The sequence below is a fragment of the Camelina sativa genome, chromosome 4 (assembly GCF_000633955.1).
Source record: "Camelina sativa cultivar DH55 chromosome 4, Cs, whole genome shotgun sequence".
NCBI lineage: Eukaryota > Viridiplantae > Streptophyta > Magnoliopsida > Brassicales > Brassicaceae > Camelina > Camelina sativa.
In genome coordinates this window covers 1,210,856-1,234,485 of record NC_025688.1, presented here as the reverse complement: position 1 = coordinate 1,234,485, position 23,630 = coordinate 1,210,856, and the positions used below count along the sequence as shown (strand labels likewise).

Below are 23,630 nucleotides of genomic sequence, written 5' to 3'. Positions count from 1 at the left end.
ATGTAACAAAGAATTCAACCAAACGGCAACAACGCCAAATTGATAACAGAATTTTCATCCATGGTATCAATTCCCTATGCATTTGTAGTACAAAGGGTTATCAATCCAAATGGTTGTATAGAATGCAATCAAAACTATGCAAGTCAAGCCAAGCAATAAAAGAAGTTTTGTCTAACAACCTAATATGAACAGAAATAAAAGGAATAAAACAAATAACTACTCGACTCGAGGTACATGATGCAAGCGGTCAAGTACCAGATCGAGTATGTGATCAGGTGACAAGAAAATAAGAACAGAATGATGAACCACTTGAATGCCCACACGATGCAAGTGATCGAGTACTGGATCGGGTGAGGGATCGAGTTAATGCAAAAACTGTAAACAATCAAAATACGAAAGATCCTATGGATGGAGTAATCGATTAATAAGTATTCCTAATCAACATAGAATGTTTTACATGCCTCAAGTAATCTATTTCCTAGACAATGAATCTCTAATCCACTTTCATGGTAGAAACAATCAACCTCAATCACTCCCTTACCCAACTCTCGTTGGAGAAACATGACCAAGCATGCATTAATATATGATTCACTATTGTCAATAAATCCCTTACTCATCTAATCTCTTAGGCTAAGTGAATAAATCTCTGGCATTAGTTAATTCAAGCATTTCATCGAACACCTTTCGATGCGGAAAAACTTAGAATCTAATCTCAACCTCTTGGTCTGAAACCAGCATTAAGAACACTAATCCAAAAGAGAATCTTTATAAAAATAATCAAGCTAAAACATCATAACTGATCAGGAATACCTATTAGCCTATCCCATCCCTAGAAACTTTGGTTCACTACTCAGATCTCATCATAATCGAGATAAAAGCATAAACGAATGAGAACTGCATAGAATAAAAGTAGATGATGTATTGAAAAGAAACAAAACATAATACAGAATCAATATGAAAGAGTTGTAAAACAGAATATAAGAAATCCTAGCAAAGCTTGAAAAAGAGTAAAATCGGTTATCAGTCTCTCTGTGTAGCTCTCTCTCTCTCTCTCTCTCTCTCTCTAACGTGTGTGGCATCTCTGTGTCAAAGAAATAGGAAAGGGTTTATATTTGGAAACTCTTTGACCTAGCCGCACAGCCATCATCCGAAGTCCTACACGAGGCTAGGGACGAGCACCTCCTCAGGTTAGACTTCGGGTAGTTCCTTTTGAGCTTAGATCCGCTTGATCGGGTTAAGGCCTCGGGTGGTTCTTCTTGCATGATCACACCATCGGGTACATGCTCGGGTTACTCCTCATTCTTGCTCTTTTAATGCTCCAAAGAACCTGTTTTTATCCAAAATGCAAAAATTCAACACCCTAAACAACTTAAATGCATATATCTAAGGTTAAGGACATAAAAATGCTAAGGTTAGACTCTATACAATGAAAAACATGAATAAAAATATGCCTAAAAAGGTATAAAATAGAGAGATATCAACATCTGTTAAAGGATTTTGTTACTTTCTTACTATTGTTGATGATTGCACTCGGTTTGATTAGATATATTTTCTTCAACTTAAAATTGATGTCTCAAAAATACTTCCAGCTTTTCTAAAACTAGTTAAAACTCAATTTGGTCTCCAAGTTAAGAGTATTAGATCTGACAATGTTCCAGAACTTCAAATCACAGAATTACTTGCAAAACTTTACATTTTTTATTATCATTCATGTGCATATACTCCTCAACAGAATTATGTTGTTGAAAGAAAACATCAACATTTTTAAATGTTGCAGGATTTCGATATTTTCAATCAAACATACCTCTAGTTTACTGGCCAGAATGTGTTTCCACAGCTGTTTTCTTGATTAATACAACACCAACACCTTTTTTGAAAGATAAAACTCCTTTTGAAATCTTACATAAGAAACTTCCTGATTATTTTTTCCTGCGAGTGTTTGCTTGTTTATATTATGCAGCATAAGTTTACTCAAAGAGCTAGAGCATGTGGTTTTCTTGGTTATGAACCTGGTTTTATAGGATATAAAATCTTAGATCTTAAGTCAAATGTGCTTTCTATTACTCGTAATGTTGTTTTTCATGAAACTATTTTCCCTTTTATTAATAAATCAGTTTCACAAGGTCTTACTTTCTTTGATGATGTGATGCATTCAAATCATGAAAATCAAACCATTTCATACATATATGATGATTTCTCTGTTACTATGCATGAAGTTAATCTTGTCATGGAGTCATCAACTGTTCTAGTCCACACACCATCACAACCCTATACTCCATTAAAAACTTCAAATTATATATCTGATCAAACTCGGGTTGACATGGAAAACACTCTCAGGCCACGTAGAGAGACACGTGCTCCTAGCTATCTTTTAAAGTACCATTGCTCTCATGTTACAACATAGCATTCTTTTTCTCCTTCTTTTCATGGTAATGCTCATCCTCTCTCTCTGCTTCTTTGTCCTATGATAAACTCTCTCATGAGTATCTTTTGTTCTGCTTTGCCATTATTGCTGAAAAAGAACCAAACACTTTCAAAGAGGCATTGTTGTTGCAACATTAGCTTGATGCGATGAACCTGGAGTTGAATGCTCTTGTGAGTACATCAACTTGGGTGATTTGTTCCTTACTTGATGGCAAACATGCCATTGATTTGTTCCTTACCTGATGGCTCCATTGAACGTTATAAAGCTAGGTTGGTTGCCATGGGTTATACACAACAAGAAGGTGTTGACTATCTTGATAATTTTAGTCATGTGGCTAAGCTTACTATTGTCAGAATAATCTTGGCTTTGGAAGCTATTCACAATTGGAGCATTAATCAGATGGATGTCACAAATGCATTTCTTCATGGTGATTTGGAGGAAGATATTTATACGACTTTGTCACAGGGATTTATTCCACGACAACGGGATTCTTTACCAGAGAGACTTGTTTATCGCCTTGTCGAGTCTCTGTATGGTCTAAAACAGGCTTCTCGCCAATGGTTTCACAAATTTTTTGGTGTCCTCTTACAACATGGTTTCACTCAATCACCATTTGATCTTATGCTGTTTGTAAAATCATATTCAGAAGGTTTCCTTGCTCTTCGTGTTTATGTGGATGATATATTGTTAGTGAGTAAAAAATATTTAATAGTATTGGCTGTCAAAAAAAATCTTGCTTAAGAATTCAAGCTAAAAGACTAGGCTAGATGCACTGTTTCTTGGATTAGAAATTGCTCGCTCAAAAGAAGGCATTTCTATTTCTCAACGTAAATATGCTCTAGATTTACTTGAAGAATTTGACTATCTTGGTTGCAAACCTTTTTCAAAACCTATGGAGCTGAATCTGAAGTTGAGTGACGAAACAAGAGAGCTACTTCCTGAACCATCTTATTGCAGGAGGTTGATCGGTAAACTGGTTTATTTAACAGTCACTAGGCCAAATATATGTTTTGCAATTAACAAACTGAGTCAGTATGTCAAGGTTTAAAGAAAGCCTTATTTAGATGTTGTTCAAAGTATACTTGGCTACTTGAATAATGACCAGGCTAGGGTTTATTGTATCCTGCAAACTCAACTCTTAACCTTCGTGCATATGCTGACGCTGACTGGGAAAATTGTCCTGAAACAAGCAGATCCATCTATGGGTTATGTATCTTTCTTGGTGACTCTCTTATCTCATGTAAGTCGAAGAAGCAGGATGTTGTTAGTCGAAGTTCAGCTGAAGCAAAGTATCGAAACATGGCCAATATTACTTGGGAGTTGCTCTAGATCAGTTCTTTACTTGAAGATTTGCAGGTTCCATTGGTTGATACTATTGGCCAGTACTGCAACAATCAAATTGTCTTACACATTGCTCAAAACCCGGTTTTTCACGAACGAACGAAGCATATTGATCGAGACTGTCATGTGGTTCGTGAACGTGTAGCTTCTGGTTTTATGAAGGCTCTTAACATCGGTACTCAACATCAGCTGGCTGTACTGTTCACCTATCGAGGATTACATCATTTGTACTCTTCATCTTAAGAGGGAGGGGGAGTGTCAGTTATGTATTCTCGGTTATTTACTATCTCGGTTTACTATTAAGACTTGGTTTAGATGATATTATTTAAGTTGTAGTTTTTTTTATTAACTCTTTAATGAAACATTTTATAAGATAAGAAAAGTTTGTTACAAAAGCTGAAAGACCTATTCGTTACACACTCCTTTTGGATTTGTGTTATTCGTAACTGCAAAACTAGACCAAATAAAAATCATGAAAGTATCATTTAATACAAAAATCAATGTATTGTCAGATTTGTATAACGCCCATTCTTAATCTATTTCTAAGAATGAAATATTAAGATAACAGAACAAGAACTGTTTTTTTTTAAGTATTCTATGTACATTTTAATATGATATTTTTAACCTACGTTGTCTTAGGAAGAAACAGAACATGACAAAAATAAAGTTCAAAGCGACAAATAAAATCAATGATAGTTTGCTTCTTTTTTCAAGGCAAGATTTTAAGAGTAATCTCTACCAAATCAACGAACCACGAGAAACATTGTAATAAACAAAACAAAACAAAAAAACAGAAGCCTGAGTTTTTTAGATTTTCATTTTATTATACTGTTCACTAACACATACAAATCACTGAAAACAACCACAATTTTTAACCCACAATTGTAACTTAAACAGTATTTTTGTGACCTTCCAAATTTATATATATATATATATATATATATATATCTCAAATGGTTTTTTTTTATCAATATAAATAAAACAAAAGATGTCGGAAACATTGAAGTTTAAACAAGTAAAAGGGGTTGTTACCTTTGCAGGGGTTGATGTCTCACGTCTCTATGACTCAATTTGGTAGTCGCTAGTTCAGAGATAAGCTTGAGCCTTGAGTTGTAGAAGACCATATCTGAAGAATATATAAACAGAGATTTAAAAGAGAGAGAGTATTAGATGTTTGAGAAATTTATATGGAACCTTTCTGATGTCTGAATGAAGGAAGACAGAGGTGTCTACTGTCTACTATACATATATATAGAGATTATTTCTAACGGTCAAATAAGTTACCGTTCGGGTGAAAAAAAGATGATAGAATAATAAAATGTTACCGTTTGAATTTCAATTAATTATCAAATAAGATGTTACCGTTTGAATTACGTATCATAAAAAAAAGGAGTCACTGCTCATTAAGGGATTTACTAATTAAGTCTGTTATAATATTGTTTTACAAAGAGTGATACAGTAAAATAATATGACCGTTAGTGATAATTAAATAGAGATTTGATTTTGTGTAAACGTAATACCAAAGCTATAGTTGTATGCAATATCGAGAAATCCTGAACCAAAAAGCTAAGAGAAGATACAAAACAAAAGAGTGGTTTTTTTTTCAGGTAGAACTTCATGCATATGGTAGGAGCCTTGCACGTTTTGCTGCTACTCTTGGACCCGTTACACTTACATGGAATATTAGCTTCTCAGCGAATCACTACCTGCAAACTTCAAGTAGGAATCACAATGTTTTTTTTTTGTTTTTTTTTTTTTTTTACCGCTTGAGTGAGTCTTGATTCATAAATCCCAGAAGAACGTGCGCCCACTGAGCTAAAGAAAGCCATTATGCAGCCGGTGATGATCGGATCGGATCAATCTCTACAATGCTCTTAGGTTTATGTCTCTCTCTTTCTCTTGCTCTGTTTGATTTTAATTATTATGCGTACACCATTCATTTGTGGCAAAACAACTGCCATCGAAATTATGTCATCGAAATTAAAACATTATGTCATCGAAATTTACTGTCATCGGAATTGGTTTGATAGAAAGTAAAAACATTATGTCATCGAAATTTACTTTCAGAACTCTCCTGAGATTGAAAGAAGAATCTGTTTTCTGAACAGCTAAAAGGCGCAACCAACTAGTGTTATATATGCTTCAGCCTTCAGGTGCATCCTTTGAAAGTTTCTTCCTTCATAACAAATGTCATACCTTTTTCCACAAGGAGAGCCTCCTTTCAACTAAGCATGTCGTTCCTTTTATGGCCCCTTTACATATAAGTATGTTCTTCCTTTCATGCGTGTTATCTTTTTCAGGGATAAAGTTGCTGCATTAGGTGGGAGATGCTGGGACAACACGATGCAGATATTTCATCTTCAGTCATGTTGTAATGTGTCTTCCTAAACAAAAGTTGCAGTAGGTTAATGTCCTTTTTAGGTTATTGTTGATGTATGAAATCGACAATATAAATAATACGAATTTCAATGGGAATAAATCGGAACTTGTCCTTTTATTAACGTAGAATTAAAGTGAACGGTTTACATAAAATGACAATTAAAGAGCTAAGCACAGTTAATACGAAAATTATTGCTCTTCTCTCTCTAATTGCCCCAAAAGTGGATCCCCAAGCTCTGACAATGACATATGGTATTTATAGTGGGCCATTGACCTAGGGTCCCCTCTGTCTCTTCCGCAAAATGACGATTTTGCCCCTACAGCTAGATGGGCCAAGTCCATGTCTTATGGCCCTTTACTTCTTGAGAATCTTCTGTTTGGGCTTCCTGAAATATTGGGGCAAGGCCCATATCCAATATTGGTCCCTCCTAGTCCGATGTATGATGGCTTGCCTGAGCCGTCGGATACAATTCCGCGTTGCTAGGTCCGTCTTGTAGAAGGAACATAAGATTTTTAAGAGCCTGAGGACCTTCTGGGAGGTTCCGAGATGAACGGTGTATTGCGCATGTTTTTCGAGGCATCCGGGAGATACCGAGATAAATAGTGCGTTGCGCACGTTTTTCGAGGCATCCGGGAGATTCCGGAATGAATTCTGCGTTGCGCACGTTTTTCGTGGTCTCCCGGAGTTTAAACGGGAGTTTTGCGTGTTCTGCATGTTTGCCGAGGCGCGGGAAGTAGAGATAGCTTCAAAACTAGGGTTTCCTTTATTATTTTTTACCTCGGTCAACGCGCTGGTCCCCCCATATAAATATGTCCCTTTGACCTAGTTTTTACTTCTAACTCTTGCTTCCTCTTCTACAAGGTAATTTCTTCTTCTTCCTCCCTTATCTCTTCTTTTACTTTTTCGATTTTGGTTTGTAAGGGCCCTGGTTTCTCGCCACCGGCCATAATCTCCTCGCCGGACATGGATCCCTACCACCGGTTACAGCTTTGGTTAGCTGGACTTGCCGCGCCACCGCGCCGTGTCGTTATTGCTTGAACCGGTCATCTTGTTCCGCTGGTGTTCCCTTCTCACCGCTGGACGAGTTTGCGCTGCGCCGCCGGACCTGGCCGAGACCGTGAGGCGTCTCGGCCTCTTTCTACCTCGGTGCCATCACTTGGACTGATCGTTCTGCTCTGCGCCGCCGTTCCTCCACTTATGGACGAGTTCTGCACCATGCCGCCGTGATCATCAAGCCTGGTCGAGACCGTGAGGCGTCTCGGCTTCGCTCCCCACATTCAGACGTCACCACTCCATTTCGTGGCAAGATACCTTGTTGAGCGAGATTAAATTTACAAGATTGTATGTGCGAGGTGGTTAGATTGAGGCTTTGGCGACGAAGCGGCGAGATCGAGATCTTCGGTGGCGAGATCGAGACTCTAGTGCTGCACTGGTCTTGTTACGGGGGCGTGCTAAAGTGTTGACGTGTGCACGCTTGCGAGATATTAACGAGAGTCCCCCACGGGAAACTTGGCGATGGTGTGATGGTATGGCGAGATCAAGGCTGTAGCGAGGTCGAGATTGCTGCGAGATCGAGATTCTCATTGACGGAGTAGCTGTTCTGATGCTGTAATGGACGCGAGATGGTGCGGTAGACGAGATAGGCCAGTAGGCGAGATAGCGATGATGAACGGTGAGGTAGTGGACTCGAACGACGCTATCTTCCTAGTGAAGAGGTGGCTTGGATCGAGATCATGGTGAGCTCGAGGGCTTACGAGTTCGATACCGTGCTTCTAGAGTTAGGGAGGTTGAGACCCTTTCGTACAAGACTATGGCGAGATCAAGTTTGGCGTGATGGAGGAGCTCGCATCTCGCAAGTGGCGTGGTCGTAGCCTGTTCAAGTGGTTCGTTTTCTAAATTTGCGCTTGAGACATTCGTATTTGCGGTGGTACGCTGTATGCTTTGCGCGGTACACAGGATGCCGTGCGTAGTACATGGTACACAGTGCACGGCACACAATGCGTGGTGCGTGGTATACAGTACGCGGTACAGAGGACACAGTGCGCAGTATGCAGTACACGATACACAGGACGCAGTGTGCGGTACGCGGTATGCAGTGCTCGGTACACAACGCGCAGTTCGTGGTATGCAGTACGCAGTACGCGGTACGCAGGACACACTATGCAGTATGCGGTACCCAGGACGCAGTACGCAGTACGCGGTACGTAGTGCGAGGTACGCGGTATGCATTGCGCGGTACGTAGTACGCAGTTCATTTGGGTGTGTTCGTTCGATCCGGAATCTGTTGCGCTTTCGATATGTCTTTGCTCCCATATTGACCGGTTGCTTGGTTGGTTTTGCCAGGTCTCGCACCATGGTTTCGGGAGATGATGTTGTAACGCCCGCGTCCCGCGATCCTAAAGGGGGGCAATTTGTTTTAAGGAAAATATAGCTAAATGAGCTTAAGCTACTAGCTCAACTAGCTGGAATATGAGCTGAACGAGCTCGATGAGCAAGTTAGCTGAGCTGCGGACAGCTGCAGACAGCTCTCGGCCAGCTACGGACAGCTCGGCCAGCTGCGGACAGCTCTCGGCCAGCTACGAACAGCTCGGCCAGCTAGTGTCAGCTCAACCAGCTAGCGTCCAGCTAGCGTGACCAAACATGCATGACCGAACGGGAATGGCCGGACAGGCACGGACGGACAGGCACGTCCGAACGTGCACGAACGAAGGGCCTTGACGGACAGGTGCCTTTTGGGGCCTAGACCTCGGCCAAGACAGTATAAATAGAGGGCCTTGCCTTCATTTCAACACACCATCATCCATCCATCGTCCATCTAAGCCTATGAAGAAAAGGGGGTGCGGCTCGGCGAGTTTACTCGTCCGAACTGATGTGTATGTGTAACACCCGCGTCCCGCGATCCGAAAGGAGGGGCAGTTTGTTTTAAGGAAATCGATAGCTATATGAGCTTAAGTAGCTAAGCTTCTAGCTGAAATAGCTGGAATATGAGCTGAATGAGCTGAACAAGCTCGATGAACAAATAGTTCAGCTGCGGACAGCTATCGGCCAGCTATGGACAGCTATCGGCCAGGTATGGACAGCTATGGACCAGCTGCGGACAGCTAGGCCAGCTAGTATCAGCTCGTCCAGCTAGCGTCCAGCTAGCGTCAGCTCGACTAAGCTCGGCCAACTGGACGGTGGTGGACAGTCTCCGGGCCAGCTGGGGAGCTCGTGGACTATAATGGGACGGCATGACCGAACGGGCATGGCTGGACAGGCACGGACGGACAGGCATGTCCGAACGTGCACGAATGAAGGGCCTTGATGGACAGGTGCCTTTTGGAGCCTAGACTTCGGCCAGGACACTATAAATAGAGGGCAAGGCCTTCATTCCGACACACCATCATCCTTCCATCGTCCATCTAAGCCTAAGAAGAAAAGGGGGTGCGGCTCGGCGAGTTTACTCGTCCGAACTGATGCGCATGCTACCTCTCTATCGAAGGTACAATGAGATGAGCGGCGGTTTGGCAAGCGGGCCGATCCGATCGTAGGATAGGCGGCGGTTTGTCCGGGAAGACGAACTGATCGCAGGATGATCCGCGTTAATGGACGGATCGATCGAGAGTTGACCGGTGATTCAATCGCTAGTCGGATCAGGTGATCAAAGGATCGACGATACGAGTCGTAGGTTGGATTGATCGGTCGGGTGGTCAAGTGGTCGGCAAGTCAGTCGGAAGTATCGGCCCAGGTCTGTGGTTGATCAGCGATTCGATTATGGGGTCGGATCGTTGATCGGACCTGGCTCTGATACCAAGACCGACGAGTTAATCGGGGTATTAATGGTATGACCGATGGGTCATTTAAACGGTACATCCGATACCGAGCTTTCGGTACGCGAGTGGTTCGGGAAGCCGATAGAGCAACCGTTCACTGTGCACCGAAGGGACTATATGTCCCCATCCCTAATATGTGCAAGCCAGTGGGGTTGGTTGGTTGTATGGCTAAGCACAAAAGGATGGGTCAAGATTAAAGTTATATTCCGCTGCGTAAAGGGGTCTACAAAGCAAGGCCATGAGCCAAAGCTTAGTGACCGAATCAAAGGATCTTCGGCCGGGAATGGGGTCGAATGGAAGCCGTGACCGCGGACGCTGGGACGTCCGGGTCGGGGTCTTTCAGCATGCTACCTCTCTATCGAAGGTATGATGAGACGAGCGATGGGTCAGCAATCAGGCCGAACCGATCGAAGGATAAGCGGTGGTTCGGCGATGGATCTGAACTGATCGCAGGATGATCGACGGTTCGATCATAGTGTCGGACCAATCGAAAGGTCATCGACGATCTGCGTCCATGGAAGGATCGATCGAGGGTTGACCAGCGATTCAATCGCTAGTCGGATCGGGTGATCAAAGGATCGACGATACGAGCTGTAGGTTGGATTGATCGGTTGGGTGGTCGACAAGTCTATCGAAAGTATCAGCCCAGGTCTGTGGTTGATCGGCGATTCGATTATGGGATTGGATCATTTGATCCGACCTAGCTCTGATAACAAGACCGACAAGTCGACGGCGTTCAATGGTATGACCGATGGGTCAACTAATGGCACGTCTGATGCCATGCTTCGAGAACATGAGTGGTTCGCGAAGCCGATAGAGCAACCGTTAACTTTGAACCGAAGGGACTATATGTCCCCATCCCTTATATTTGCAAGCTTGTGGGGTTGGTTGGTTGTATGGCTAAGCACAAAGGGATGGGTCAAGGGTAAAGTTATATTCAGCTGCGTAAAGGGGTCTACGAACCAAGGCCACGAGCCAAAGCTTAGTGACCGAATCAAAGGATATTCGGCCGGGAATGGGGCCGAATGGAAGCCGTGACCGCGGACGCTGGGACGTCTGGGTCGGGGTCTTTCAGATGTCTTTGGTGACATTCCGGAGGAGTTTGGAGATGACCAGTACCGTGCGCTGGAGAGAGGTCTCGACGACACTACAGCTGGCTGTCCTTCATGGTGGGACCTGTCAGAAGGAAGAGATGTCATGACACATCTGGCGGATTTGACGGAAGAAGATGTTTGGGAACTCGAGGAAATGTTCCCTACGGATAATCATGCCCTTAGCTTGATTCCACATCCTTTAGGTGAGGGCCGCGGGAAGGTGCTTGCATACGAAGGACGCACTGGTTCAGAGTGTGCCCCTAGATCACCTCGTGAAAGGCTGCCTACGTACCCTCGAAAGGGATCAAACGATTCGTAGTTCAAATTACAAGTAAATGCTCGATGAAGATTTTTTTTTTTTTTTGGTTAGCGGACTAATGATAATAGCGTTTGAAGTATGGACCCTCCCAATGCGCGCCGAGTTATCCAGCGTTCTTCTCCCTTGTATTCTCGAAGACTTTGAGCAGGACGAGGTCACCCTCGGCGAAGTAGCGAGATTTGACTTTCTTGTCATATAATTTGGTGGCAGCTTGCTGGATGTTCTGGATGCGAAGTAGAGCTTGGTCGCGCTCTTCTTCGATGAACAGGAGTTTGTCACACAACATTTTGTTATTGAGCTCTGGATTGTGAACGAGCATAGATCGTCGGAGAGTCGGGATTCCCACCTCGACTGGTGTGAGTGCTTCCATGCTGTATGCGAGTGAGAACGGGGTTTGTCCAGTGGATGTGCGCGGTGAAGTTCGATGAGACCATAGGACGTCGTCGAGTTCGTCAGCCCATAGACCCTTCTTGGCATCGAGTCATTTCTTGATCCCGACAATTATAGTTTGGTTGGTGGCCTCCACTTGTCCGTTGCCCTGCGGGTACCTCGGAGTTGACATACTCAGGCGTATTCGCCAGCCGGCGCAGAATCCTTCAAAGCTTAGAGAGATGAATTGGGGTTCGTTGTCGCATACGATCTCGTATGGGATTCCATGCCTGCATATGATATTCTTCCAAACAAAATTTTGGATTTCATTCGCTTCGAGCGAGACATACGATTCTGCTTCAACCCACTTGGTAAAGTTGTCCTTCATGATCAGGAGATACTTCTTTTGATTGGACGGAGTTAACGTGCCTACGATATCCATTGCCCAGCGCATGAAAGGGTAAGGTGGTGACGTTTCTCGCAGAAGTTCGGTTGGGGAATGGATGAATGGTTGGCGCTGACACTTTTCACACTTGGCTACGAATGCGGTACAATCAGCGACCATGGTTGGCCAGAAATGTCCATTGCGATGGATTCGAAGTACTAGAGCTTGCTCTCCTGACTGGTTGCCGCCAGCGCCCTCGTGGACTTCGCACATGATGTCGTTGATGTCCTTTGTGTCGATACAGATGAAGAGAGCGTCGTTCGGATCCCAACGGAATAGGTTTTCGTCCAATAGTGTGTATGTATTGTGCGCACTTAGTGCGCAATCGCCTTATTTCCCACTTATCTTTTGGCATGATCCCATCCGCGATATATGCTATAATTTCTGCTTGCTAGTCATTGTGCGTGGAGACATTGTGCGCGGCAAGGGCTGGAGTGGGTGTGGCGGAGGCTGGAATGGGCGCGGCGGCATTGTTCAGGCTTGTTGGTGTGTCTGTTGAGGGCGCAGCTTCAAGAAGCTTGGCTGCAGTGGGTGGTAACAGGTTGACATTGATACTCGGTTGATCAATGCTTTCTACAGGAATTACTCTTCGAAGATCGGGATCGGACGTAGAAGCAAGTGTCGCAAGTGCATCAGCTGGAGCGTTGTCGCTTTGGGGGATCTTGACGAGTTCAAAGAACTCAAATTTATGGGACAGATCACGAACGACTTTGAGGTAGGCATCCATGCGCGCGTGTCTTGTTGCATAATCCCCACTGAACTGGTGCGTGACCAGCTGAGAATCTCAGTAAGCTTGGATCTTTTTAACTCTGATTCCGTGCGTGAGACGCAATCTAGCGATTAGTGCTTCATACTCAGTGTCGTCGTTTGAAGCAGAGAAAGCGAGACGGAACGATTGTTCCAATATTTCTCCAGTAGGCGAAGTTACACGTACGCCTTCTCCTGAACCCATCTTTGACGAGGCACCGTCTACGTGAAGCGACCATATTTCGGGTGGAGGGGTGTCAGCTTCGAGTTCGGGAGAAAGTTCCACGAGAAATCTGCGAGAACTTGTGACTTAGCGCATGTGCGGTTCTTGTACTCTATATCGTATTCACTTAACTCGACTACCCATTTCGCGAGGCGTCCTAACTAGCTTGGGCTATGGAAAATTGTCCGTAGAGGTTTATTGGTCAAGACTTCAACAGTGTGAGATTGGAAGTAGGGGCAGAGCTTTCGAGCAGAAATTACGACTGCGTATGCGAGCTTCTCAAGAGTTGGATATCGGAGTTTGGTGCCATCGAGGGTCTTGCTCACATAAAAGATGGGATGTTGCTCGCCGCGATCTTCTCTCATAAGCACACCACTTACAGCCGAACACGAGATGGCGATTTAGAGATACAGAATTTCTCCTTGTTCTCGTTTAGCGAGTACTGGTGGACATGAGAGATAGTCTTTGAGTTGCTTGAATGCCAGTTCGCACTTTTCATCCCACTCAAAACGTTTATTTCCGCGAAGGAGCTGGTAAAACGGCAAGCACTTGTCCGTTGAGCGAGAGATGAAACGATTAAGTGCGGCAATGCGCCCTGTAAGACGTTGTACCTCGCGGGTGTTTCTTGGAGACGGAAGGTTGATGATTGCCGAGGTCTGCTTCGAATTCGCCTCTATACCGCGCTTTGTAACGAGGTATCCCAATAATTCGCCGGAAGTAACGCCAAATGTGCATTTTGCTGGATTCAGTTTCGTACTGTACTTATAGAGAATGTCAAAACATTGTTTCAGGTGCGAGACGTGGTATGCTACTTGAGCCGACTTGACGAGCACATCGTCAATGTAGACTTCCATGGTCTGCCCGAGTTGACTTGCAAACATCCGGTTTAGCAAGCGCTGATATGTTGCTCCTGCGTTTTTCAGCCCAAAAGGCATGACCTTGTAACAGAAAGTGCCTTGCTCGGTAATGAATGCGGTCTTCTCACGGTCATCTTTGTGCATCATTATCTGATTGTAGCCCGAGAACTCATCCATGAAATATAGTAGTTCGTTTCCAGTTGTGGCCTCGACGAGTTGGTCAATGCGTGGAAGAGGAAAACTGTCTTTCGGACAAGCTTTGTTGAGGTCTGTGAAGTCGACGCACACTCTCCATGTACCATTCCTCTTCTTAACCACGACCGGGTTACTCAGCCAATCTGGATAGCGTACTTCAATGATTGACCTCGCATCAAGTAGCTTTCGTACCTTGTCATTTACCGTAGTTGTGCGTTCCGCTCTGAGCTTCCGACGCTTTTGCTTAACAGGTTTGTAGGTTGGATCTATGTTGAGCTCGTGACTGGTAATGCTGGGATCAATCCCGGTCATGTGATCTATTGACCAGGCGAAGGTGGTTGCGTTCTGACGCAAAAACTGAACGAGCTCGTCCCTCAAAGTTATTGGTAGTTCGGCGCCTATTCCAACGCAACGCTTGGGATCGGATAAATTGATGTTGACTTGGATTACGGATTCTTTTGGAGGTGGTGTGTGTGGATCTCGCGGTGGTGCTGATTTGGCAATTACAAAAGCCCTTGCATTCCGCATCTTTTTCTCGATGATCAGAGGATCTCCACGCAGCGTGTAGATACCATACGCGTTTGGAAACTTGACGCACTGGTGGTAAGTTGAAGCGACGGCGCGCATCTTGTGAAGCCTTGGTGTTCCCAGAATGACATTGTAGACGATGCGTTTGTCTAAAAATTGCGAAGTTGAAGCACTGCATCATACCGCCGACGTAGATCGGAAGTGTGATGGTTCCAACAGTCATTATGGTGTCTCCATCGAATCCCGTTAGAGGCTGCATGTCATGTGTTATGTTGCGTAGATCGATCTTCATCTGGATCAATACATCCTTGAATATCAAATTGACCAAACTTCCGGTGCCAATTATCATTTCTACGATAAGCGGGTCGTTGTTTGGACTCGCGTTGCGCGCGTCCTCTTCAGTAAACATGATAGGATCGGAGGAAATTTTGAACACGCTGCTATGGGAGGGCCAGCTGCGTTTTGTTTCTGCTTCGCGGCAGTAAGCTTGGATTGAACGAACAGAGTCGCGACATGTTGACAAGCCGCCCATGATCATGTTGATCCTTCGGCGAGGAGCTGGTGGTTCATCATGTTCTTCTGCGTCCTGGTTTCGTTTTGGGGGAGGAGGCAGGCGAGCGATTTCTCGTGCTCGGTAATTTTGTTCCCGTGCTCGGTCATTTTGTGCCGCTGCTGCCTTTCGTGCTATTGCTGGTCCGCCAAACAGAACGGGTTATCCTTATGCGTGTTAACCTTTCTCCGTTCTCGTTCTACATGATGTCACCTCTCTTGTACTTGTGAAGAAGAAGGTATTAAAGTGTTTTGCAATCCTCCTTGGAATGTCCACCAAATTTGTGGAATTCGCAATAACCGCATTTGCCTTTGTAGGTAGGACCATCAATCTCACGATCGTACTTGTTCCAACGCTTGCCTTGCCGTTGCTTGTTTCCATCGATAGCGAACATCGTTGCCTTCCTTCCCTTCTCGCCTTTGGCGTAGTCTCTGTTGTAATGTCGGTGAGGCTCATAATACTCTTCCACAGCTTTGTTTTTTGAGCTCGGGGATTTTTCGGGTGCTTTCTCTACCGCATCAGTTTGATTGGGGTTTCCTTTTCCTTGGTCTTCCTCCACCTCGATGTATCAGTTTGCGCGCGCAAGGACTTCGCCCAAGGATGTGACAGGTAAGATTGTTAGGTCTTCCTTGAACCTTGTTCCGCGGGCAAGCTCGTTTTTTAGAGCTCCTATTGCGACGTCATCGCTGATGGCGAGCTGAGATACGACTCCTTTGAATCTGGCCATGAAAGTTCGCAGCGACTCATTATACTTCTGGTGCATTCTCCATAAGTCAACATTCGACGCAGGGACATGCATGAAGCATTGGTGATGCTGAAGGAAGGCAGTTGTGAGTGCCTCATAGCCATCAATCGAATTGGCCTTCAACCTCGAAAACCAGTTCAATGCTTCGCCGGTTAGGCTCTCGACGAACAGCTCACAACTTCCCACGTCTTCTTCTTCTGGTGAGAAGTATGAACTTCCAATGTGGATGGACATCGACTTCAGGAAGACTGTGGGGTCCCCCTTTCCTTCGTACGGTATTGGCTTGTTCTTGTTGTTATCATTGTTGCGTCTAACCCTGACGCCTGAGACCTTTGCGGTGAAAGGTGAACGTCGTGCTTCTGCCAGTACGGTCTCCAGCTCTGGTGCCGCGCTCGTTACATGGTGCATCTGAGATGTGATCTTCCTCAGCTGAGTTTGCATCTGCTGATGTTCTTTCTGAAGGGCGCAATTTTCAGCGTTCTTGGGTTGATTCGGCCCAGCCCGTCGATCCATGAGCATCTGGTCAGTTTGGAAATGCACTCTCGGCTGCTCGCCATTGGGTCCAACGATGATCGACGAGATTTGGGGCCTTCCGTTATCGTGGTGCTCAGCGTGCGGCATGGTAGCGGCATTGTGCTCAACTTGCGGAGTGTTATGCTCAGCTCGCGGAGTGTTGTGCTCAGCTCGCGGAGTGCGTGGTGCCAGTGCGTCTTAATTTTGTTCGTGTCGAGGTTCAGGTCGTCGCGTACGGCGCCTTGCTTGGTCATTTTGGCCTTGAGATTCCATTTGTGCCGCTTGGCCACTCATACGGTCCAGGGTCCTTCGTACGGCTTCATCGAGCGCGGTCTGACTGATAGTAATGCCTCTCCGCGCGCAGCTGGGAGGAGTAGTGTTTGCGACTGCGCGGTTGGTTGGGGTGACGCCGTCAGCTGCATGATCAGGAGGGGTAGTGCCGTTGGTTACGCCATTTGTCTAGGTGACGCGCGTAGCGCCTACGGCTTCGCGGTCAGTTGGATTGACGCCTTGGAGCTGGTTCTTTCTCGAACGGGTGCGGCCCCATATGGTTGGCCTTGAGGACTCGACACGAGCTGCGGGAGATTGGGGCGTGGAAGAGTCGATGCCTTCGTTGCTAGAGAGATCGGTATGAGACATGCTTCAGGTTTTTCGAAAACGCCTTTGTCTTCAAACTTTATTCGTCAAATGAAAGGATTCCGTCTAGCCCTACGGTGGGCGCCAAATTGTTGATGTATGAAATCGACAATAGAAATAATACGAATCTCAATGGGAATAAATCAGAACTCGTCCTTTTATTAACGTAGAATTGAAGTTAATGGTTTACAGAAAAATGACAATTAAAGAGGTAAACGCAGTTAATACAAAAATTATTGCTCTTCTCTCTCTAATTGCCCCAAAAGTGGATCTTCAGCTCTGACAATGACATCTGGTATTTATAGTGGGCCATTGACCTAGGGTCCCCTCTGTTTCTTCCGCAAAATGATGATTTTGCCCCTACAGCCAGATGGGCCAAGTCCATGTCTTATGAATCTTCTGTTTAGACTTCCTGAAATATTAGGACAAGGCCCATATCCAACAGTTATTTTTTCCATCTTCTTTAATTTATCTGCTTTACTTCAAAAGATCACATAATATATTAGGTAAAGTTGATATAGGAAGGGTGATTAGATAGTTATAACTTTTACGAATCTACTAAAATCCTAAGCTAAAATATGTAAGGATTACTGATGCAGATAATTTTTTATGCAAAAAATACTCAATAGCTAAATCGGTCTATTGCTGCTACGGTTGAAAAGTTTTCACCATAATGATGGAACGATATACAAAATGGAATCTCCAAACACAAGCTGACTTTTTGCGTTAAGATAGGGCTAGAGGATGCTGAAGTTGCGTTTTTTGGATCTCGAGCTATCCGCAGAACACCTGTTACAGAGAAACACGGAGGGCACAGCTTCATCGTCTTCAATGGAATTGCAGAGTGTGTGTTGCCATACCTTGCAAACATCACAGGCCACCATTCTCTCACCATCATCATCCCTAGCTCCGCATTCGCAGGCAACGGTCCAGTCATCAAAACCGCCTTCATACCTTAACTCAGTGCCTGTGTCTAGACCAAACCCTTTCACCAGAAACTCTGTCTTCCCTTGTGATTCTAGACTCAAGTCGTCGTGTAGCTTCTCAAGATACATGTTTCTTATCTCCAACATTTCAAATGTCTCCATTATGCAGTAAGTGTCCCTCAGAGCTTTCTCTGCTGCAGATTTCAGTTCTCTAATGGTTGCGTTTTCAGGGACAACCACCAGTTCACCAGGGGGTAATAGCCGGGTGAAGTCTCTGAGTAGATCTTCATGATTGGGCAGAACTTGGCAGCTCACTGTTAAAGGATTTTGTTCCTGGTAAGACCATTCTTTTACAAAGCTCTTGCAATTCAAGATAACCTGAGACGCTTCGCTGTATGAGTCTGAATCAGGATAAGCTAACAAGAGATTCTGATACAGATAGAAAATGTCATCGTAAGGACTCAGTCCAGGAGTGGTGGATGCCCATTCACTGGTTTCCTGCGGTTTCAGTTTTCTTTTCTTTTTCCGTTCTTGCTCTAGAACACGGGAGTTGATTGTCCGGAGGGAGAACTGTAACATTCGGGATTTCGGGTTATTGAACCTCTGCACTATCTGGTCACCTATTAGAACTTTGTCAATGTGTTTGAGCAAGAAATCAATCAATCCTGTATCACCAATGCTACTTCTGACAGCCTCCCTTAGCGCTTGGCGAGTAATGGTGCTGTTTTGCTCTTTAAACACTTTGAGAACCGCTTGTGCTGCCTCATTCAACCTCCTCCCAGGCCATCTAGAATGTTCTCCCCTGCCCAAATCATCAAACGATTCATACGCAGGGGCTTTTATTCCCGCCATTGTAGTATTATGATCATCAAGGCCGGATTCATAGCCGCTATCATCTGAGTCCTGATCTGGGGATGTGCAGACCTCAATGTTCTCATCAGCTCCAAGAACAGGACATGAATCAGGATCTACAGACATTGCTATGAGTGCCATTGCAGTCTTTCTCTGAATGGGAGCTTTTGATCTGAAATCAAGCATGAACCGAAGCAAATCAGAGAGAGTGACCAATGGTGTTTCAGTGGATCCTCTGTAGAAACCAATGATTATCTTCATCACTCTCCCTTTACTTGTTCCAGAAAAGTCTTCCATAATCTTGTCAACTTCGATAGAGCTAAGAGTGAGAATAGCTCGCCAATACTCATCTTTTCTTACCCCAAAGCTTCCATTAGAAAACATATAATCCCATTTTCCAAACCATGGTCGACCATATGCAACACCGTGGAGAAGCCTCAGATCCATCGACCCCTTCTTCGATGTATCATCCAAGGAGATCTTCCTGCAGCCAAAAGACATAATCATTTATTTATAACTTCATAAACACTACTCACTCAACTCACTTTATCAACTCGAAATTATAAATTAGTTTGTGGAATTTAAAACAATTACCGTGGCTTCAATTAAAATACTCAAATTCAATCTTAGTTTACCAAAGAAACACAAAAAGTCAAAATTTATGTGATTCAATCTCAAAATCACTAAACATGCAAGATAGTTGATCGTGTCCATTAAATGTCATAGTCTCTTTCCTATAATTAGCAAAAACCTAATCATGCCTCCCAAATAATATACTATTGAACTTTGATGAGTTTGTAACATCAATGTCACAATCTATTTTTATAATTGGGGAAGAATTTATATTATTCGTCGTCCCAACTTTTACTAATCGATATGGATTCCTAACATCAATGCCACAAATATTTCTTTCTTAAAATATCAATGTGGAATATCTAACGTCAATCTCCTAAAATTAGTCAAAAGCAATCAACTTGATACCGATCGATCCATGTAGAGATAAGTTTTGGTATTGGGTACCTAGTGTGGAGAGTAGTGCAAAGACGATTCCAAAAGTCCATGACTTGATCACCAGAGAGGTCATCTTCAGAGTTGATACAGAGCAAATGACCAAAACCATTGCAATGGACCAAACCATGCATCAGATGTGAAGAAAGCTTCAAGCTTTCTGCCGTCAATGGGTCGTTCCACGCATCACGCTTTGGGATTATCATATGATATCGCCTCTTCGATGCGTAGTGATGACCCCAACCTATACGTAAAACAGAATCATAATCAAAAAACACAAACTTTTTTTTTTTTGCCCCAAAAAAGAAGCCTTGATTTGTTTGTACCAACGCATCTGCAGGAATCGCAGAGAGGGTTAGGAGAAGAATCAGAGATTAGTTCGTCGAGGATGTAAAGAGGGAAGACGACGCCGGGAGCTTGGCTGCCAAGTAAGATACAAGAGACGGTGTTGCCATCGATGGTGTAATCTTCAATCTCGGCGTTGTCACGGAGGAAGGATCTGATGTTGTCTCGGAAAGTCGCGGAGAGGTTGAGGAGAGGCGGAGGAGAAGGTGAAGCTATGGTGGCGGCATAATCGTTAAAAAGTAGGAATTTGGGGGTTTTTGTCGTCGCCGTGCAAACAGCGTCGTATACGGTTATCGCCATGACTGGAAAAGGACTTTTACGAGAAAGAAAGAGAGAGAGAGAGAGAGAGTTTGTTTTGGTTTTATTAGCATTGGGATCACGTGACATCGGGCTGATTTGTTGTGACATGACTCCTCTCCGGTTGCGAATTTATGATTTTGCCCTTTTGGCGGCGATCTTGTACTATTTCTTCTTTTTTTTTTTTTTATCTATTTATCGTTTTGTGAATATTTGGTTCTTTGGTTTGTTGTTTGTTGTCAAAGGAGGAAGAGTTGGGAACTTCCGGTTTAACTAGATTTTTTTTGGCTCGGTTCAATTTGTTTTTGCCGTAGTTGTTTCTAAGCTATTTCATCTGATTTGTTGTAAACTTGTAATCAGGTTTGGTTTTCATTAGGTTACTTTTTTTTAAAAACACTGTTTGATTTGATTTGATTTGATTTTGATTTAAGTATATGTAAATACATTACTAAAATATTGGTCAAAACTCAAAATTGGATATAACTATATAAGAAATGACTAGCATTTTATTTTAATTGCAAATTAAACTACAAGTAGACATTTGCATGATCAAGCAGTGACCGGAACCAGACTCGTGATGCTTAAACCGGTTAATGATATATATCAAGCATAATAACCGACATAAATTAAAACCACAACTCTAATTTCAGCAACAATCTGAGAGCTACAAATCCCTAAAAATCCACAAGTATCCATGATAATGTCATATGATTCAGATTTTTCCAATTTTATTTCTTTTACATATATATATATATATATATATATTTTTAATAATCTTATTCCAGAAATGAAAACATGATGAACAACCAATATATAGTTCAACAAAAAATCATGAACAACCAAATATGATAAATTTGGAACTAGTTCAAAAAAATAAATCAAATTATAAAACATTAGATTAGTTTTGACAAAACGGAAAGAGTTGACAAAAATATGTAAATCATAAGGAGAATCAAAATTAAGCATTACATACAAATTATATAAGAAGCAAAAATCAAATCATAATAAGAAAAATATAGAGTAAGATTGATTATATACTTTTATATATGATGTTGTTTTTCAAATTTCGTTATCAAGAACTTATGAGACAATATGATCCACAGTTGGATCCAGTGGTGGTACGTAGATCGCTTTAAGCTTCACACTGATACTTGACTTCCAGGTATGAACTAATTGGGTTGGGACTAAAAGAGAGGGTTCAATAGTCGATACAATTGGTATCATGCATGGAGTGTCGTATTATGCTTAATTGGTCAAGTTTCACTAAGTTTTTAGGAAATAGGGGTGAACGAAAGTACCGGAGTGGTCCTTCCATCGACTTCTTAAGGTACCCGATCGAGGTACGTAGTCTACGAGTAGAAAATTACTCACAGAGGATCTACCACAAGAAACAAAGCCCGATGGATACATTTTTATTAAGGATTATTATACCAAAACCCTCTTTAAAAATCACCAGCCTTGTTCTTCTGAAAAATACAAAAATGTAAAGTACTGATAATGTCATGTTTCAAATTTTCATATTCTACTTTGATTTTTTTTTAACCCAATTTTCATCTTTTACTTTGGTTTTTTAATTTTGAATTGTCTTTTTTTAACATTTTCGATCTTTATTAATTTGAACCGATAATACAAATGTATTAAATGGGACTTTGAATGTTTAAAATAATCTGATAGATGGTCACAGAAGTGAAAGAAGAAATACATGAAAGGGTGTGTANTCAAGATAACCTGAGACGCTTCGCTGTATGAGTCTGAATCAGGATAAGCTAACAAGAGATTCTGATACAGATAGAAAATGTCATCGTAAGGACTCAGTCCAGGAGTGGTGGATGCCCATTCACTGGTTTCCTGCGGTTTCAGTTTTCTTNACTCTATACAAGATTTGTTGTTTTCTCATAAAACTTTATTCACCCATTAGGATCCTATGAGTTTTCCACACAAGATTGTATAAGACAAGAGGAAATAGTTTTGAGTTTTGAACTATTTGATCAGAACTTCAGATAAAATTGCGCGTGTTTGCCACATGCTTGTCCACGACATGAAGCCATGTATGCATTTTCTATGTGGAGTCGTGGACACAAGACTTTAGCGGTTATAATTGTTCAACTAACTCAATTAGTTATTGAGTAGAATCAAGGCCGTCGTTTAGAGAGCAGCAAAGAATAGATCTAGGGTGTCATCATCTTAAGATCCTTTGATGTTCAAATCAAAATAAACTTGGGAAAAAAAATGAAATGGTAAATACGTATAAGGTATGCGAATGCTCTTAGATAGATTTGATGTCCTATAACAATGTATCTTCTCTTCATTATACTAGAAAATAGCTTTCAAATATTTTTTAAATAAGAATTGGAATAATATTTATAAGAATTATACACTTCTACTTACAAAACAAAGGTTATTCTTCAAAAATGTGTTTGCATTAATTTGTAAGGGATTTAACACCTTTTTAAGTAATCTTATCTTTTATAGCTTCCTTAAAAATGGTAACAAATCAATAATAACTTAATAATAAACAAATTATTATATTAAAAGAAAACACATGGGAAAAAATAAAAGGTAGTTTTAAACTTTTAAAACCAAATTACAAAATAAACCGTTTGATGATAGATGTTATAAAAAAAAAAAGAAAAAAAAAACCGTTTGATGATCTTTCCCCTCGTTCTTTGCGTATATAAAACACATTATCATGTTTCCATACACTTCACAACTTTGAAGAAAAAAATAAAAACAGAGAGAGAGAAAGAGAGAATCGATTCAGCAATGTCGTCGGAGGAAGATGAGAGTACAAGGATCTCTATCGAACCGGAGAAGCAATCACTTCTTGATCATCACACCGAGAATCACTTCACCGCCCGAGAAATCGTCCGTGACATCATCATCGGTGTCTCCGATGGTTTAACCGTTCCTTTTGCACTCGCCGCCGGTCTCTCTGGTGCCAATGCTTCTTCTTCTATCGTCCTTACTGCCGGAGTCGCCGAAGTCGCTGCCGGCGCTATTTCCATGGGACTCGGCGGGTATTA

General features: G+C 42.8%; 2 protein-coding genes across 2 annotated transcripts in view; one reads left to right on the top strand and one right to left on the bottom strand.

Annotated features, from left to right (window-relative positions):
* Positions 17,780–20,610, bottom strand: LOC104779503 (PHD finger protein At2g01810-like). Its single transcript, XM_010503868.2, has 3 exons — positions 20,292–20,610; positions 19,978–20,209; positions 17,780–19,441 (listed from the first exon to the last, which is right to left on the bottom strand). Exons 1-3 carry the CDS (start codon positions 20,608–20,610, stop codon positions 17,917–17,919), a joined length of 2,076 nt encoding a protein of 691 aa, XP_010502170.1. The 3' UTR covers positions 17,780–17,916.
* Positions 23,371–23,630, top strand: part of LOC104783442 (vacuolar iron transporter 1-like) — a 2,573-nt gene continuing 2,313 nt past the window's right edge. The window contains exon 1 of the mRNA XM_010508598.1: positions 23,371–23,620. Coding sequence (XP_010506900.1) covers positions 23,371–23,620 — 250 coding nt within the window. The remainder of the gene's footprint in view (positions 23,621–23,630) is intronic.

Coding starts and splice junctions, on each gene's coding strand:
- LOC104779503 (XM_010503868.2), bottom strand. CDS start 20,610: ATGGCGATAACCGTATACGACGCTGTTTGCACGGCGACGACAAAAACC. Junction 20,210..20,291: donor CGATTCCTGCAGATGCGTTG/GTACAAACAAAT, acceptor TTTTACGTATAG/GTTGGGGTCATCACTACGCA. Junction 19,442..19,977: donor TGCACTACTCTCCACACTAG/GTACCCAATACC, acceptor TTTTGGCTGCAG/GAAGATCTCCTTGGATGATA.